The sequence below is a fragment of the Ursus americanus genome, chromosome 4, assembly GCF_024610735.1.
Source record: "Ursus americanus isolate L20-20 chromosome 4, mUrsAme1.1.p, whole genome shotgun sequence".
NCBI lineage: Eukaryota > Metazoa > Chordata > Mammalia > Carnivora > Ursidae > Ursus > Ursus americanus.
Window position 1 is genome coordinate 84,487,411 of NC_142130.1, and position 18,768 is coordinate 84,506,178.

At 39.1% G+C, this 18,768-nt stretch overlaps 1 protein-coding gene across 3 annotated transcripts in view; it reads left to right on the forward strand.

Moving 5' to 3' along the window:
• The window catches only part of MAP3K7CL (MAP3K7 C-terminal like), a 67,667-nt gene extending 49,137 nt beyond the window's left edge, over positions 1–18,530 (forward strand). For all 3 annotated transcript variants that reach the window (XM_087861757.1, XM_045785675.2, XM_045785676.2), the window contains 2 exons: positions 6,268–6,383; positions 17,374–18,530. In XM_087861757.1, the coding sequence (XP_087717883.1) occupies positions 6,268–6,383; positions 17,374–17,554 (297 nt within the window). In that variant the 3' untranslated portion in view covers positions 17,555–18,530. The remainder of the gene's footprint in view (positions 1–6,267; positions 6,384–17,373) is intronic.
• Positions 18,531–18,768: the final 238 nt, after the last annotated feature.

Here is an 18,768-nt window from a genome sequence, read left to right on the forward strand (position 1 = left end):
TGAAGAATATGTTTTTATAATCAGGTAGAGAATATGGTAATAGTAAATTGTAACAAAGTTCCTAACGGGAATTACAATGACTGGAACATGGGCACTGGCATAAGATTGGCCTGAATTTGGATCTCAGCTCCATATCTACCAGTTTTGCGATTTGGGGCATATTGTTTACTTTCTCTAAACCTCACTTTTCTGAACTGCAAAGTGGAGACAACAGTATTGATCTCACATTGTTATTGTGGGAGCTAAATGTGATAATGAGTAGATCCAGCACAGTGCTTGGCAAAATAATTGCTCATTTAACGTTACTTTCCTTCTCTAGTGAAATAGTTTTTTGAATGAAGTATTTAAGAGCTAGTAATTTATCTTTGTATGTGTAAAATGACAAGAGAAGCATCTCTTTGGGTATTTGAGTTAGGGATAGAGGTTCTGACCCTCTCTTCTTTTCATTAAGCTAAGGTACTTTGAAAACAATATGACTTTTTTTTTTTTTTAAGCCAAATTGAGCAATAGCTTCAGTCCTTCCTAAAGTCCTCCCATCTAATCTGAGAAGACAGTGACAGGTGTCTCTGTGGTACACATTGAACTTGCCTTTTCTCAGACAGAGTCTAGTAAGTCCAGAAACTGATGTCACCTCCACAAATAAACAATTTCCTAGCTTCAGTTGTGTGCTGTAATATCTTGTTATCCAAGCAGTCTCTCCAGAAATTTCTTTCAGGTCTTACATCAGTGTATTGCTTGATGTCTTGGAAAGGAAAATGATAGAAAATGGGGAAGTCTTAGCATTCTGGGGTTCTGCTACACTGTCTTGAACATCCATCGGGAAATGTAATTAGGACATAATCCCATAGAAAACACTGAAAATGTCTGCATTTTCTCTCTCATACGTATGTTGAAAAGTATCTTATCATTTGTTGGCTGCTGTGACCACATGGGAAATATACACAGATACCTTGGAGCTTTACTACAGCGCCTTACCTTTTTTTTTTTTTTTCGGTGGGGGGAACCCCAGTAGCCATCCAACAATTCTTAAAATATTTTCAAAAGTGTTTTAAACCTTAAGACAACAGAGCTTTCAAATATTGCAATTAGTCCTGATGATATTTTTTTTCCATTTAGTTTTAACAAATTGTGCCTGTTAATTTGGGGACATTAAAATAAAACATAAATTTAAACCAGATACCTCCATCCTCCCCCCCCATATAAAGATAACACCGAGATTCAAGGAATAAATAAAAAGTCCGCTCAGCAACTGTAGAATATTTAGCTTCCTAAATATAATCTTCTGTGTGGGAAGCTGGGAGAGGAAAATTAAATTCTTACATTTTTTGAAGTGGATGGGGCCAGTAGTATTTGAAGAAGCCAAGTAGAAAACGGAAGCACTTAAGTTGGCTTTGCCCCTTGCAGAGAGATGCTTGGCTGGGTCCTTTCCCACGGGGTGCTTTCCAGAGGACGGGAGTCCATTTCAGGAGGAGCTTGCTATAAACCCCGGGCAGAGAGCAGAGACGGGATGGTGTGGCTCAAGCCGGCATTCTTGGAACAGGAACCTGCGGTTTCTCTCTTACTTCATCTTGTTAAATCTGTCCTGATGATTGGGGTGGATACCAGGGGTAGTAGCGACTCGCTCACGCTGTGTGTAATTTAAAGCCCTTATAAGCTCCATCCGCAGGGAGCCGCGGGATGGGGCAGAGAGGGAGGAAAGGGGGTGAGGAGCAAGGGCCCCCTCCTGGGCTCTGACCTCATCCCAACCCCAATCTGGGTCTTGGAAAAATGTGTTTCAAAGTTGGCTTGAGTCGCTGTTAGCAGACTATCTTGACTAACCTTCTTAGAACTGGCTCTATTGTGAGTGGGCCAGATACCAAGGTGTTGAGTGAATTGGAAGGGTTGTTTCCGTGATCCCGCAGGACTCCTTTACCTTTTCACTTTCAAATCAAGCATCTTTGGATTCCTTGTCTTTGGAATGCAGTAGTTCATACTTTAGGCAAGAGTGTGGGAGAAATGCATCCAGAGTGTGGGAAGTCGTAGCGTAATTATGGAGAAAATAAGGAAAATTTTTTTCTCCTGATGTGGAAAGAAATTCAGTGTCAACATGAAGAGTCTATTTATCGCTCGCCTGTTCCCAGCACGGAACGATGACTACAAAAGCCCCTTGGACGAGAATAGTCAAAACAAAGCAATGAGAATTAAAGCAAAAATATTGTTAATTTTTTTTAAAAGATTTTATTTTTTTATTTGACAGGGAGAGAGACAGCCAGCGAGAGAGGGAACACAAGCAGGGGGAGTGGGAGAGGAAGAAGCAGGCTTCCAGCAGAGGAGCCTGATGTGGGGCTTGATCCCAGAACGCCGGGATCACGCCCTGAGCCGAAGGCAGACGCTTAACGACTGAGCCACCCAGGCGCCCCAAAATATTGTTAATTTTTATTCCAAGAAGCTGATAGATTTTTTTCATTTGGTTACCACCGGTATTGTTTTCTATTATTTTCTAGTTTTCAATGGGAACATGTGTTAAATGCTATTGTTAACCCATGCATGACTGATTAATTCATGAGTTTCAACATTTCAAACGTCACATGATATAAACCTATCGATAGCTCCATTTTTACACTGGAAACCTGATTATTGTGCCTGAATTTTGGGAATCCGTTTCCTCAGGCAAACACTTTCATTTTATTCAATGAATGCTGTTGGTCATATATTATCTCTTATTTTGCAGGGTTATAAGAATGTAAGAGAGTCACCCTCCGTGAAAACCTTAGGATGCTACACACACACACACACACACACACACGCACACGCACATACACACAAACACACACACACGCACACACAAACACACACGCACACACACACAAACACACAGACACACACACAAACACACACACAAACACACACACACACACACACACACACGGGATCACAAAGCAACAACAGTGTTCTATATTGTACAGAACAACACCTCATGACCTACGGTTCTACTTTTTTGGGGGTACAAACCTAAATATCTTAATACTCTTCTTCACCAGAATTCCTATTGGAATGCAAACCAGATGTATTTAAAAAATCCTCTGACGAGCTTCTTTGGTTGGGATAAACGTCAAAGGCCTTCTAAAGACAGCGTGTCCTGCTGTCAGGGGCACTTTGTTTTGTCTAATGACATTTAGGGTTTGTGGCGAATGGCTCTAGATACAAAAGGGTGAGAAATTTTAAGTTCCTTGGGGAGAAATTTGGGAAGGAGAGAGCATTTAGGTGCATATGAAGTGAGCCTCAGATGGTAAATCCTTGCAGCAATTCTTAGAAGATGAGTGGGGGCAGCAGAAAGCTCTAATGACAATTTTCTTTTTTTGCATTAACTTTTTAAAAAATCGCGGGGAAAACACATAACAAATTTTACCATCTTGGTGATATTTAAGAGTATAGTTGACTAATGTTAAGTCTATTCACATTATTGTGCAACTAATGTCTGGAACTTTTACATCTTGCAAAACTGAAACTCTATACCCATTAAACAGCTCCTCATTTTCCCCTCTTCCCTCATTCCCTGGCCCCTGGCAACTAATGAAATGACTTTACAATATTGTGGTGGGTTATGCAATATAACTTCTCTCCTTGCTTAAAAAAATCTACTCTATTGCTCTTTAATGCTTTCCTACAAATTGGGAGAACTGGAAATGGTGCCAAGTTATATGCCAGGTTGGGAGAAGACAGAGCTTGTGAGAGCTGGAGGCTTGAAGTGACACCTAGCATCCTTTTATTCCCTGAGACTCTGAACACTAAGTATTTTTGGCTTTTCCTTTTTTAATTGGCACTACTTTTTAATTGTGGGAAATCTTGAAAATAGTGTTATGTGTAAGTAGCATGACTGTCCTGCTAAGAGCATGTGAGGGTACTGAATATATCCTGAAATTCTCCCTGTCCCCATATGCCCTTAGAGGCACGATCACACTACCCACACATAAGATCTTCAAATTTCCCACAAATAACAAGTGCCAATAAAACAGAAGAGATGAAAAAACTTTCCATGTAATAAAAAGGATTGCAAGGTGGCAAGCTAAGGGGGAGGAAAAGACCCTCCACTTCTTAAGAAAATTATATATGTAAATGTATATTCTCTTCTTAAGAAAATTATATACATAAATTAAAAAAAATTCTATATGTAACATTATTACATGTTGTTATATGTACACGTGTACACACACACACACACATATGTAACTTTCAGTTTTCCCTTTTGATTATAGCCACAAAGCGTATGTCTTCCTGTACATGGCTATGTTCATTTATTTCCTTAAGGACATAAACCCTTTGCATGGAATCCTAGAATCTTTTGGCTGTCACATAGGTGACTATGCTAATTTTGTGACTCCAGGTACCTACAAGTAGTGGCAAGTTATGGAACGAGCTGGGTATAGTTTATGTGATGTTCATAAGGACAGGAAATAGGATGTGAAGAGTCTCAGGGCCTCCCAGTGAGGACATGGGGCACAGATGATTTAATAGCAACTTGGCTAGGGTGCCTGGAGTAAATTGTTTTCATTCTCCTTACTGTTATACCTGGTAATTTGCCAGGGTAACAGGTGAAAATTGATGAGGGGGTGGTGATTTCTAGGACATAGACCAGAGGAGCCGGGAGTTCTGAATTCCTTTGGCAAGAGCTTTGTCTCATGGGGTGCATTATACTGTAATACTACTGGGCAGTACTTTTCATTTTATTTCTACAAAGAAAGATGGTAATGGTTCCAGCAGGCTGAGTTTATGCTATGAATGTGATCATGGGGCAGTAGGGAAGGATGCTCCATAATGCAATTATTATTAGATTTTCCATGAATATGGACATGAGATGTTCCATATAAAGGTAAATTCCATGCAAATCTATTTCAAATTTTATTTCTTTTAGAAAACCTCTAATCAGAGGCCTCATGATAAATAGGAGGGGTCATCTTATCTATCAATCAGAATTCATAGGATTTTATAGAACTTTACAGAATTTCTATTACGTCCTGGGTGGGTTTGCTGAATACAACACCCAAAGAAATCTCTGTCCTCTAAGAATACAAAGGGAGGAGCAAGCAGGAAGAAACGCATCGCTCCTAATTTCTGAATACAAAATTAGTGAGAATATGACCTATTCAGACACATACTCACATATATAGACTCTAGCGAGAAAAGGATTAGACCAAAGAGCGCACTTAACAATGAAATTGATTTCTCAGATATTATATACCATTTTCTTTTTTTTTTTTAAAGATTTTATTTATTTATTTAACAGAGATAGAGACAGCCAGCGAGAGAGGGAACACAAGCAGGGGGAGTGGGAGAGGAAGAAGTAGGCTCATAGCAGAAGAGCCTGATGTGGGGCTCGATCCCATAACGCTGGGATCACGCCCTGAGCCGAAGGCAGAAGCTTAACCGCTGTGCCACCCAGGCGCCCCTATATACCATTTTCTATAAATAATTGAGTGGGGTGATTAAAACACTCTTTAAAAGACTATTAGCTAGTGCTTCTTAAGGTAATGTTTTTAATAATCTGTTACTAACTAGAAATTAGAATTATAAACTCAAGGAAAGCTTGTTCTTTAAAATATAATTTCTAGAAAGGAGTAAGATTTTCAACATGTCAGGGTCTAAAGACTTGCCCTGCTGGCCTTTGTTTTCCTTGTGGATGGGAGAGAAACAAAGATAAGAATCCATGTTCTTTTCGGCCTCACGTGTGACAAGCATCGTTTTACTTGGGGTTTGGTCTTTCATGGGGTTTGTTAATCCTTGCAAGCTTTATTTCCAGCCCAGCATCATTTCTTCAGTTTGTTTGCATTTCTCAGAAGAGAGCCTTTCTTGGAGGGCTACTCCATTCCCCAAGATGAGATTATGCCTCTGGGCTACAGGTGCAGAAAGCAAGGGGTCATTAAAGCAGACAACTGAACTATTTCCCCACCGCAGCCCTTCTCCAAAGCAGAATTTAAGACTTCGGGAGAGAAGTAGAGAATTAGTAGAAGACCTATTTTCACTCCAATGCTTGGCCAATAATGATCATGTCATGGGCCTCGCAGTTCTGGCTCAGGCCGGACAATGCCCATGAATGATGTGGGGAAATTTGTCAGCCCACCTCAGTGTTTTCGGTCAAGTAGAATCAGCCAAACTCTGTCCAATGTTGACCGACAGTGCTATTCTCATGCAAAAAATCTCCCTCTAAAGGACATCAGTAGATCGACATCTTTGGTAATGTTTTCTGATGCGAAGAAATGGACTGATTTCTTCTTCTTGTTGTTTGTGAAGCCTCTGCCGCCTTGTCATGACTCGCCGGAATCCATGCAGGTGTTCAGACAGCACTGCCAAATAGCGGAGGAATACAATGAGGTCAAAAAGGAGATCGCTCTGCTTGAGGAAAGGAAGTAAGTACCGTCCCCCTGAGCTCTCTCGCCTCTGAGTACTGTCTATTGGCCATGGACCAGGGGAAGCAGGGAAGGAATGGGCGAGGGTGAGGGTGAGAGGGAGGGTCGGGGGCAAGTGACGTTCTGTGGTTCAGAGGTTACTAGGCCACTGTGTGTATCATGTCTGATAACAGAAAAGATCCAAATCGAACCGCTGAAGACAAAATGCTTTGCTTTATGGAGTACTGAGAAGAACAGCAGGAGGACTTCCTACCTGAAACTTAATTTTTTTAATAAGCATTTTTTGTTCAGGAAATTAAAAATGCCAGAATACCACCCAGAGTCACACTGTGTTCCCTGCGGATGTGCCCAAAGGCCCCAGAGCACTTTGGCTTGAAGTGAATTTTGATTAATGCTTAATGGTGGGGCTCCTGCGTCAAGTCCAGAAGCCAGTGGGATGGATCTTTGGCTTAATGTAAATGTATTAGTCGACTAACTGCGTTTTATAGGCCAATAGCCCGAGGAGGTTTTTTTTTTTTTTGTAATCTTGATAGCTTCCATTACCATTCCAGTTCTGCTGTAGGGAATTATAGAGTTCTATTAATTAAATTAATTAATTAAAGCATTCTAATTTTACTCACACTTAGCTTTTTCTAGCAGAATTCTCCTCCTTTTTAATCGCACTCGGTTCTACCAGTGTCTACCCCAGGGATCCCCGTTCTTTCATACTTTCAAAGCCTCAGACCCCTTTCTGCCCTAGCATTGTGTAGACCCTGTTTATGCATTTATTAGTGAGATCTTTTGATTAATATTTGCATCTCCTTCTACATGGTAACGACTAAGTGCTTTTAATCTCTGAAAGCAGGGAGTCGGGTGTCGCTTTGCACCGTATTTCTGAAGCCGAGCCCAGTACATGGGATGTTGATGCTGAATGAGTTTTGTTGAGTGTGTGACACGTGATCCAAACATGTTTTGATTCTTTAACTTTCTACTTTTTTTCCCACTTCCTCTTCCTGAGTGATAGATGATATGTACTTATTATTTAGTTTTTAAATCAAAGCAAGTGAAATACGTTCTGAGAAATTTATAAAATTCTTGGGGCTCTTTGAAGACTGCCCCCCACCCCCCCACTCTCCGGAATAATGGTTGGAAAGAATAACATGGTGGGGAGCAGTATGGGTTGTAGGGTCAGACTTTGCATTTACTGTACGACCTCGGTTAACAAACCTTTTCTTACTTCCTTGCTGTGTTGTGCTTCAAACATAAAATCATACCTGGACTGATGGCTAAAGGGGGTGAGAAGATATTTATGAGGAGATCAGAAAAACACAACTTCCCCTCATTAATCTGAGACTTTGTTTTTGGTCTGAGAGTTCTCATAAATTGGTTGGAATGCTCAGATTACACATTTGCACACAATCTGAGTCCTGAAAAAACCTTCTTAAAGGAGCTGTAGAAGCTTATTAATAATACCCACGGGGAAGTTAAAGGAGGACTTGTATCATCAGTAGCCTATAAATGTATCTCCTCGTGTGTGCACGTGTGTGTGTGTGTATGTATGTGTGTGGATTGTGCTGTTGAGACAGAAAAAACAGGTAATTATGTATTTATTTGTAAACTCTTCAGATTGAAAGTATTGGAGGACTTTGCTTACTTCAGTTAACTCATGGGTGGCCTTTTTTTTGGCAATGCGAGCTCACCCACTAAACCGTATGTTTTGTAAGTTTATATTTTTGTGTGTTTCATTAAAAAATAGGATAACGATGCAATAGTGACTCATGCGGCCTTTTATTGAAAACATCCCTGCTGTTTCTGCATAACTAATCTTATTTGTTCCCTAAGCCTGTTTGAACTTTGGATTTTCTTGACACTATGATGTTATCTCCCTCCCCTCCCCCCACTTTCTTCTTAAATAATTGGCTAGATGCAGGGGAAAGGCCAGATTCTTTTGTTATCTTTTTTCCTTTCTTTTTTAGAAAGTCTCTCAGATTCTTTTTTCTCCATTCCTGCTCTTGCTATTTGGGATCCAGACTTGCTGCTTCAAATCCTAGTCAATGTTATATTATAACTGGTGTCCCTGCCTATGGTTTCACATTGCTGGAAAAGGACACCAAGTTCTTGGCCTGCATTGCAAGCTCTAGCTCACGATGGCCTTAGCACCCCTGTAGAATGTTCTACCTCATCCTTCGTCTTCAGCTATGTTGGCCTATCCACTCTTCCTGCCTCTGTGCCCTTGCTCACACACCAAGCTCTAGAGTGCTTGGTCCTTCTCTGCCAGCTTAGCCAATATACCTGCCCAACCATTCCACGGGGGTCATCTCTCCTCCTGGGTAAAAGGAAAAACACTGGAATGATTCTTTTTTTTTTTTTTAAGATTTATTTATTTATTTGAGAGAGTGAGAGCATGTGTGCGTGAACAAACAGGGGGAGGAGCAAAGGCAGAAGGAGAGAGAATCTTTGGCAGACTCCTCGCGGAGCGCAGAGCCGGAGCCGGAGGTGGGGCTGGATCTCATGACCCTGAGATCCTGACCTGAGCCAAAATCAAGAGTCAGAAATATAACTGACTGAGCCACCCAGGAGCCCCCGGAATGATTCTTTTGGCATATTTGTGGGCTGGTGTTATCAATAGTTATCTGTTTAACTTTATGTCCTGACTTTCTGACTGGGCATAATCCCCTACAAATGTGGACACCTTTTAACATCTCTTTGTGTCCCAACCACCGAGCTTAGGTCAAACATGAGTGAGGGTGATTTCGAGTGACTGATTATAAGACATGGTCATACCCTCTGTGTATACAAATGGTGTAACAGATGTGTCATTTGTAATTTGTATGGTCCCTATTTAAAATACAGAGTCGATATCAGCAATAAGGAATTGCTGAGATAAGATGTTCAAATAGGAAGTATGATATATCTTATATCTACAAATAAATGAGATTGGTCCTCCAGGGGTTACTGGTGATCATTGTTTGCATTAATACTTTACTGAAGCAGAAATTCATTATGTAGCATATATTTTCCGGGACATTCTCTGCGTTCAAGCAAGATAAATTAGGTCAAATGAATCTGACCCAAGTCATTAGCTCTCTGTGTTTTGATGATTTGGATAAGAACTTCTTTCCCATCATTTCATAAAGTGCGGGCGATTAAGTTGTCTCTGGTGATTGGCTAGCGTGAGTTAGAGACAAAGAGAGATGCTAACTCAGGTATTTTAAAAGAGGTTTTCTTTAGTGAAGACTTGTGGGCACAGGTGAAGCTGAACTTCTCTCTCATCTCCAGAGGGGGTCACCCTGGATCAAGTTTGGGAGACTGTGTGGAGGAGAGAGAAGAGTTGATTGTAACTATTATTTAAAATCATGTCTATTAGATAGATAAAGAGAGTCAAACATTTCCTAGGACTATAAACTCAGCATGCAGTGAATTTAATTTAAAGAATCACTTCTGGCTTATTTGATGTATGAAAAGCTTATTCTTACTTTTATTAGATTTTTTTTTCTTCTCAATTGAAAAAAATGACAATTTTATTGAAGGCTTTAAAAACTTACCAAGAATTCTGACATCCGTCCAGAATTCCTACTATTATTTCTGCCTCTTTTTAGGCCTTTTGAATGTGAACCGATATTTTTATAGAATTGGATCTATAATAAAATCAAATGTGTACATGCTTTTCTCAATAAATATTGTAAAATTTAAAATATAACACAGTTTTTTCTGTGGATGTAATGGGAGAAAGTGAGAGGTAGACATTTTATGACTTCTGAAATTTATCACCAATATTTTGACAGCAAATTAAAGTATAGATTAAGCTACCATTAGATCTACAATTAGATTTACAATTAGTAGAGGTTGCTTTGCTCCAGATAGGGTATTTGATCTTGTTCAGAGGAGACACCAGTTGTCTTCTGTATGTGTGAGACATCGTGCCAGATGCTGTGGTGTTTCAAAGATTGACTTAGAATGTCAGAAACAGAGATAAACTCTTAGAAAAATCAGGATGAAAAGTGTTACATAATTAAAAAAAATAACTCTGGTTTTCGGTATGTTCACAGAGTTGTGCCGCCATCATCATAGTTTTAGAGCATTTTCATGCCCCAGGAAACAAACCTTGTACCCCTTCCCCCCTCTCCCCATCAGCCACCGACCCCCACTCATCTACCTTCTCTCTATGGATTTGCCTATTCTGGATACGTCATATAAATGGAATCATACAGTATACGGTCTTTTTTGACTGGCTACTTTCGCTCGGCATGATGTTTTCAAGGTTCACCTATGTCGTAGCTTGTGTCAGTACTTCATTCCTTTTCATGGCTGAATAATATTCCATTGCTGCCTAGTCTGTGTTTTATTTATCCATCCATCAGTTATGGATATTTGGGTTGTTTGCTCTTTGGTTAATTATGAACATTCGAGTATAAGTTTTCGTGTGGACATATGTTTTCAGTTCACTTGGGTATGTGCCTAAGAGTAGAACGGCTGGGTCCTGTGATAACTCAATGTGCAACCTCTGGAGGAACTGCCAGACTGTTTCTAAAGTGGCTGCACCATTTTATAGTCCCACCAGACACGTATGAAGGTTCTGACTTCTCCATATCTTTGCCGACTCTTATGTCTTTTTGGTTAAAGCCATGCTAGTGGCTGCAAAATGATGTCTCATTGTAGTTTCGATTGAGACTTCCCTCACAGCTGAACACGGTGAGCACCTTTTCATGTGTTTTTTGGCACTTTTTATGTCTTCTTGGAGAAATGTCCATTCAGATCCTTTGCCCATTTTTCAGTTGGGTTATTTCTCTTTTGATTATAGAATTGAAAAAATGTTATATAATTTTTGTGGGTTCAGGCAAAACATTAGAAAAGGATGTTCATATGGGATAACACAAAAATATCAGACCTATATCTTCAGATCTTTTTTTTTTAAAGATTTATTTACTTATTTCAGAGAGAGAGAGAGAGCACATGAATGGAGAAGGGCTGGTGCAGAGGGAAAGGGAGACAAGCAGATTCTCCACTCAGTGGGGATCCTGATGTGGGGCTTGATCCCAGAACCATGAGATCATGACCTGACTGAAACCAAGAGTCCGACGCTTAACAGATCGATCGAGCCACCCAGGCACCCCTATCTTCAGATCTTTTAAAAATACATAAAATGATAATTGAAGGAGCAACATCTTATTGAGGGGAACTTATCAGGATGGGGGAAAGGGAGCATATGTAATTTGTAACAGCGTAGTCAAAAAATAGCCCTGTTCTGATTTGTTTTCAGTCATGGCATTTAATTTGTTCTGAATTTTCCAATAACAATAGATTTTTATGTTTAACCAGAAATATTTATTTCTTTAGGACATTCCTGAAGGAACAGATTTTTTTAAGTTGTGTTCTGGGGAACCTTTCAAAGATTGGGGATGAAGGGGGTGTCAGGCAAGGGAGTGTCCAAAGACCAATCAGAGAAAGTCCTATTTGGTTGGTTTTATTTGCTTCACTTCAGGGTGAGATTTTCCTTGAAAAATGGTATCATAGCTAGAAGATATTGAAAACCAAATCTCACTTTTGTATTCCAGGCTTTTAAAAAAATTCTTTAAACAAATTTACACAGCCCCCAGAAATTAGCAAATTTATTGTCATAAAGCAATAGCAAATGGAGAGATTTCTCCGTAAATGTTTGCAGCGTAAGCAGTAAGATGGGGGGGAGTCCTCTCCTCTTCCCTAAGGCATCCTGATACGGGTAAGATGCCTCTGTATAGGGTATAAGACTTGCGTTCATTTTCTGACAGTGGAGATATGCTTCCTGAGAGCAACGTCACTAGCAGGAATGGAGGAAAGTGCCTGGTTTGCAATAGGATTTCAAGAACTAATTGAGGGGATGAATAGAACCAAAGAACTGTCTTGGCTCTTCACTCTGCTCCAGAGGTATAGCCGAGGGCATTTTTCCCTTTTAGGATTTAGTTTTGTGTGAAATCCCATTGTTCCAAACTTCTTCAGGCTTTGAGATTACACTTTCCTTTCATGCTCCAGTCATAATGATTTGGGCCTCTTATGCCATCTAATTATCTGCTGTTCAGACTTCTAACTGGAATCTCATTCCTTAGTATCTCTCCATCTAATCTCTGCCTGGAACCGTATTAAGAGGGACAGAATATTTACCACTTCTCAATGAGAGTGCCTTTAAGTAGGTCTCCCTTGCTAAGGAAAGAGGCTCCAATCTTTAGGGGAGCAGAATGAGGCAACGTTTTGTTTTTCATCTATTCCTATTCTAGGATTAACTCTTTGTGGGGTGATTGATAGTGGAAATCTCCATTTCCTTTGGAGTAGGTGGTTCTTAACTGAGCCAATTCCTCAGTCCCCAAGCCCTGGATATTGGCAATGTCTGGAGACATTTTTCGTTCTAATAATTGGGGGTGGGGGAAGATGCTACTGGTATTTAGTGAATAGAGGCTGGGGAGGCTGCTAAGCCTTCTATGATGCCAGTGAATATGGCAGCCTCCAGTAGCAAAGAGTTGTCTGGCCCAAAAGATTGATTGTGCCAAGAGAAACTCTAGAGCAAATCTCACTTCTTTCTGCAAAAAGTGTTGTCCTTTGCCTCCCAAATGATGAGATATATTTATTCCTTATGGATTATTCATTTGTAGGGCTCCAATTACCACAGTCTAGACTGTGCTTTGCAATTCCATTTCAATACCATTGATTGTTCCCCCACCCACATACGATGAAGGTAGACTTTCACATCCTTTTTTGCCATCTTGAAGCATCTGCTGCTTCTTTCCTGTGTATCAAGGCTTGTCCTTCTTTCCTGTGTATCAAGGCTTGTCCTAGAGCACATGTCTTTTAAGAACCACCAATAGTGCAGTCTAAATCATTATTTAGAATAAACTTCTCCCCATGATGAAGACTGTATTTTATCACATTATTACCCAAAACTCTTTAGCTCATTATGGCCGAAACATCTAAGATTTTGTCTTTTCCAAGTAAAAGACTAGTCAACTTTGAAAGTCCCCAGAATAATGGTAGTGATCTTTCCAGAAACAGAAATATTTGTCCTAATGATGAATTCATGTCCCAACCTCCTGCAACATAAAGAATCTCCTTAATTTCGGCATTAGTTTCCACAAAGTTTCAAAGTTCTCTTCACTTGCGCTTTCCCTTCCCCCATTTGTTATAGCAAATAAAAACTTCTCCAGGCATATGGCTTAGGATGGGGATGGCAGATGATCTATGATGGACCCAAGGTCATGAAGTACACTGTTGAAGTACATCATGTTGGAAACTATCTTATAGGTTCTTGATTTCAGAAATAGCATTCCTGTAATGATGGTCTTCTACCCCCTTATCACATGACGCTGAAGGGAATGCTAGAAATGATAAACACAAAATCAAAGGCAGGACCACATTTTCGCCAATTATAGTTATTGATTTGTTCCTCAGATCATCTATTTATAAGATTGTCTCCATAGCTTGATGTGCCAGGTTTAATTATGAATTGCTAATGGACGAACATAAACACATCTACATAAATAGGTCTTGGGCAGAAGACAACACACATTTTGACAGTGTTCATTGAATGTCTGTGTAATTGCTTATCAGATACACCAAGCTAATTTAGAAACTTATCATTGGAGTCCTCTTGATTCCAGTAAGGAAGAAATTGTTATTGACTTTCTCCAACACAAGAAAACTAGACTAGACCATCATGATCATTCCTTTTAGTTGTAAAATATGTGATTGTGTGATTTATCTTTTCTTACCAGTCAAAACGCGTAACAGATGTCCTCAGGAGTTTTAAGCGAGTTCATATACGGAATCAGGACAGTAGCTATCCTTATACCGGGTACTGCCAATTTCCAGGCCATGATTTGAAAGCAAAACTCTATTTCCATGTGAATTATGCGTGTGACACAGTTCGTTTGAGTTTTACGTTTTGCTAATCAATTTCTTTAGGACAGTTACATAAGGAACTTTACTAATATTTAATTATTGACATTTATTGCTTAAACTATGCTTAGAGGCAAAGAACCCTAAACATTTAATCAGAAGGATAGGTTTGATTTCTGGCTCGCTCTTATTAGTTGGGTGACTTTTTCCACTAAGTTAAGCACTTTGCATTTCTATTTCCTCATCTTTAGAACACATGTGATTTGTCTCTGAGGTATCTTACTCTTTAATTATTCATTCAGCAAGTATTTATTGGGAGCCTTCATATTCTCGATACCATGGAAAATTCAAAGATCAATAAGAGCCCAAAGGAACCTTGTGTATATGTATAGCACTGTTCCAGCTTATCTTCCCTTTGTCCCCTTTGGGCATTTTTTTTTTTTCCAATGCCTGGTTTTGCTCAGTGGTCATCAAAGCAGGTGCACAAAGCAGTACATTGGGTGAAGGAAAAATATACTAGAACTTCAATTCTGATTTTGTGTTTTGTCTTTTTCCTGGGGTAAATTTTTTGTTAAAGATTTTATTTTTTTATTTGAGAGAGAGAGAGAGAGAGCATGGGGGGTGTCAGAGGGAGAAGCAGACTCCCTGCTGAGCAGGGAGCCTGATTTGGGATTTGATCCTGGGACTCCAAGATCATGATCTGAGCAGAAGGCAGTTGCTCAACCAACTGAGCCACCCAGGTGCCCTGGGGTAACTTTTTATTTTTGATGGTTTCAAACTTAGAAAAGTTGCAAAAATTGTATAAAGAACTCCCATATATCCTTTGCTGGATTCACTAATTATTAAACACTTCTCTGGTTGTGCTTTATTCTCCCTCCATCAACACTGCGCACTACTGGGCTTCTCTCTCCCTCTTTCAGGGAGATGAGGCATCTATCTATCTATCTATCTATCTATCTATCTATCTATCTATCATCTATCTATCTATCTATCTATCTATCTATCTATCTATCTATCATCTATCTATCTATCTATCTATCTATCATCTATCTATCTATCTATCTATCTATCATCTATGTATCTATCTATCTATCTATCATCTATCTATCTATCATCTATCTATCTATCTATCTATCTATCATCTATCTATCTATCTATCTATCTATCTATCATCTATCTATCTATCTATCTATCTATCTATCTATCATCTATCTATCTATCTATCTATCATCTATCTATCTATCTATCTATCTATCTATCTATCTATCTATCATCTATCTATCTATCTATCTATCTATCTATCTATCATCTATCTATCTATCTATCTATCTATCATCTATCTATCTATCATCTATCTATCTATCTATCTATCTATCTATCTATCTATCATCTATCTATCTATCTATCTATCTATCATCTATCTATCTATCATCTATCTATCTATCTATCTATCTATCTATCTATCATCTATCTATCTATCTATCTATCTATCTATCATCTATCTATCTATCTATCTATCATCTATCTATCTATCTATCTATCTATCTATCTATCATCTATCTATCTATCTATCTATCTATCTATCATCTATCTATCTATCTATCTATCTATCATCTATCTATCTATCTATCTATCTATCTATCTATCTATCTATCATCTATCTATCTATCTATCTATCATCTATCTATCTATCTATCTATCTATCTATCTATCTATCATCTATCTATCTATCTATCTATCTATCTATCTATCATCTATCTATCTATCTATCTATCTATCTATCATCTATCTATCTATCATCTATCTATATCTATCTATCTATGCCCCATTGCTCTAAATACTTCAGTACTTCAGTATTTTCTAAGAATAAGCACATTCTCTCATTTAACCCCAGTACGATAATTACAAATCGAGAATTTCAGCGTTGAAGCCGTACTATTATTTCACAATCCACATTTAAATTGCATCAATTTCTGAACAATGTCCTTCACAGCAATTTTTTTCCAGTCCGGAATTGCACATTGCACTTTGTTGTCATTTTTCTTTAGTTTCCTTAAATATGGAACAGTTCAGGCTAGCAATTTGAAGAGTACAGGCTAGCAATTTTGTAGAATTTCCCTCAATTTGAGGTTGTCTAGTGTATGCACTTTTGGCAGGAATACCAGAAAAAGGATGTGTCCTTGGTGCCGGCGATACCTATTTATCTTCTTACTGGTGGTGTCAAGGTTGATCACTTGGTTAAAGCGGACTTCCAGGTGTCTTAGGCTTTTGCCTACAGAGAAAGAAATCTGACACATGCTTATAGGCAAAGAATTTGGTTAGATCTAGTTTAGGATTGCCGACTCACATAAAGGGAGTGGACCTGTTTTGAGTTGTCATGTTCAGTAAATCTAAACCTGGACTGGGAATCTTCAGCTCCTTATTATGTGTATTTATATCAGTGCATTATTTACATGTAATTACTGAGAACTGAATTTGTTTAAGACCTAATCACTACAAGTTCCCTCCAATAACCTTACCCTACCTCCTGAATTCTAGCGTCGGGCCAGCACGAAAAGTAGATACATTGTTTTGTTAAATAGGGCTGCAAGATATACATAAGCAGTAGGGAAGGACATGGAAAATAATATTTGCAGGAAGGAGTTGGATTCTTTAGTTCAAAGAAGCTGAAACAAGATTTGTTAAGCCCTGAAGGAGAAAACAAAGGAAGACAGTAATTGAATTTGGAAGACAAAGACAAGGTAAAGGACAAACTATAGTTCTACCCATAAGACAATAGATCCGATCTTAAATTATAAACTGAGTTTCTGGCCCCCCCCCCCCAACTAGTTATAACTTTTACAATTTGTTGTACTCTTTAAAAAAAAAAATCACTTTTTTTTTTTTTTGATCGTCGAAGGACTCCTTGAGCTTTTTTGCTCTATATTTAGTATTTTGGACATGTCGGTAGAGGTGCTGGAATAAAATAAAGTGGCTAAAACTCGCAAAGCTGGAAAAGCTGAAAGTAAGGCATTGGAAGTCAGTAGAGATGGTGAAATTCAGAAAAGCAGAAGGAAACATTCTGTTCCCATTATGCTGTTACTGCATCCTTTAGTTTGCTTGCATTAAATTGTGTGCTTTTTTCCTCACCTGCCCCCTGAATCTTCAGAAAGGAGCTCATCGCCAAGCTGGACCAGGCAGAGAAGGAGAAGGGGGATGCCGCGCAGCTGGCTCGCGAATTCGAGGTGCTGATGGAGGAGAACCGGGCGTTGAAGTTGGCTCAGTCCCAGTGTGTGGAACAGCTGGAAAAGCTTAGAATACAGTATCAGAAGAGACAGGGCTCATCCTAACTTGAAGCGATTCAATGTGAGCGTAGAAGGTTGGTGACTGCTGTGTGCTGGCCCAAAGATTTTTATTTTAAAGGGATAGTGTGTAAGATTTTATGGTTTCTTTTTATTACCCATGTGGCAAACGTCTATCATGAATTTAATGCTTGCCAGATCCAGTTTGAGAGAAGGGATATTTTATTTTCAATAAGATGATCAAAGCAAACCTATTGCCAATCTATGTTTTCCGAGATCAATAATTCATTGCCAAAGATTTTTTTTTCCTTCTTGAGAAAGATGTGATCATACTGTACTTCAGGGTAGAAAAAGATAAAAATAGAATATTGACTGACTCGGCCAAGAATCATGAACAGAATTGAGCCATGAAACAAACTAGTGAGAGGCTCACTGCGCTTTCATATCTGTGTATTTTTAAATTTCACATCTTGACTATTTCAGCTGTGCTCAGCCCGCAGTCAGAAACGTCTGCGCCCATATTTATGTTCACCAGAGTTAGGTTTAATCCCTCAATGACTGATTGTCCTGAGAATAAATGGTTGCATATCATAAAAGCTTTCTCAGGAAAATATTAGCAGAAAGCGTGTTTGTGCCAAAAGCACATCTACCAGTGCTAACTTGCTGTTGTAATAAAAAGCTGATAAGACCGCATGTCTTTCACGCCACGTTACCAGCCAGTAAACATCTCTGCCTTTGCTTGTGTGCGCTCTGGGGGCATGGGGGGATGGGAAAGTGTTGTTTGGACATTACTTTGGTGAGCTCCCATGAAAACATCAGTAACTCTCTAACTATGACTTTGCTTTGGATTTAAGGAGATATTTTGGATCAGTAATAACAGATAGGAACATATGAATAAATTCAGGAATAAGATGATTTTTCCCTCGTTCCACCTATCACCATATTTCCCCGATCGATCTCTTTGTTTTATGTCCATTTCTATTCATGTAACTTCTTTTTCATTAAACATGAATCGAAACTGTCAGTCTGTGTTTTGTCCCTTTCTGAGATTCCTTTGGGCTAAAAATCAGTTGGGGTTGGCTACCCTGGGTCGGGCTGTGTACTTAGTTTGAAAGACTGTCTGTGTGAAATAAAGCAGGGAAGTCCCTTTTCTTGGAAACCATTCAGAGTTGTAATACTCAATAGGATGCATCAGTGTCTTAAGGTATTTTGCCAGAAAACACAAAAGGGAATAGTTGATTACGGCTTGGGCTAGACCAGCT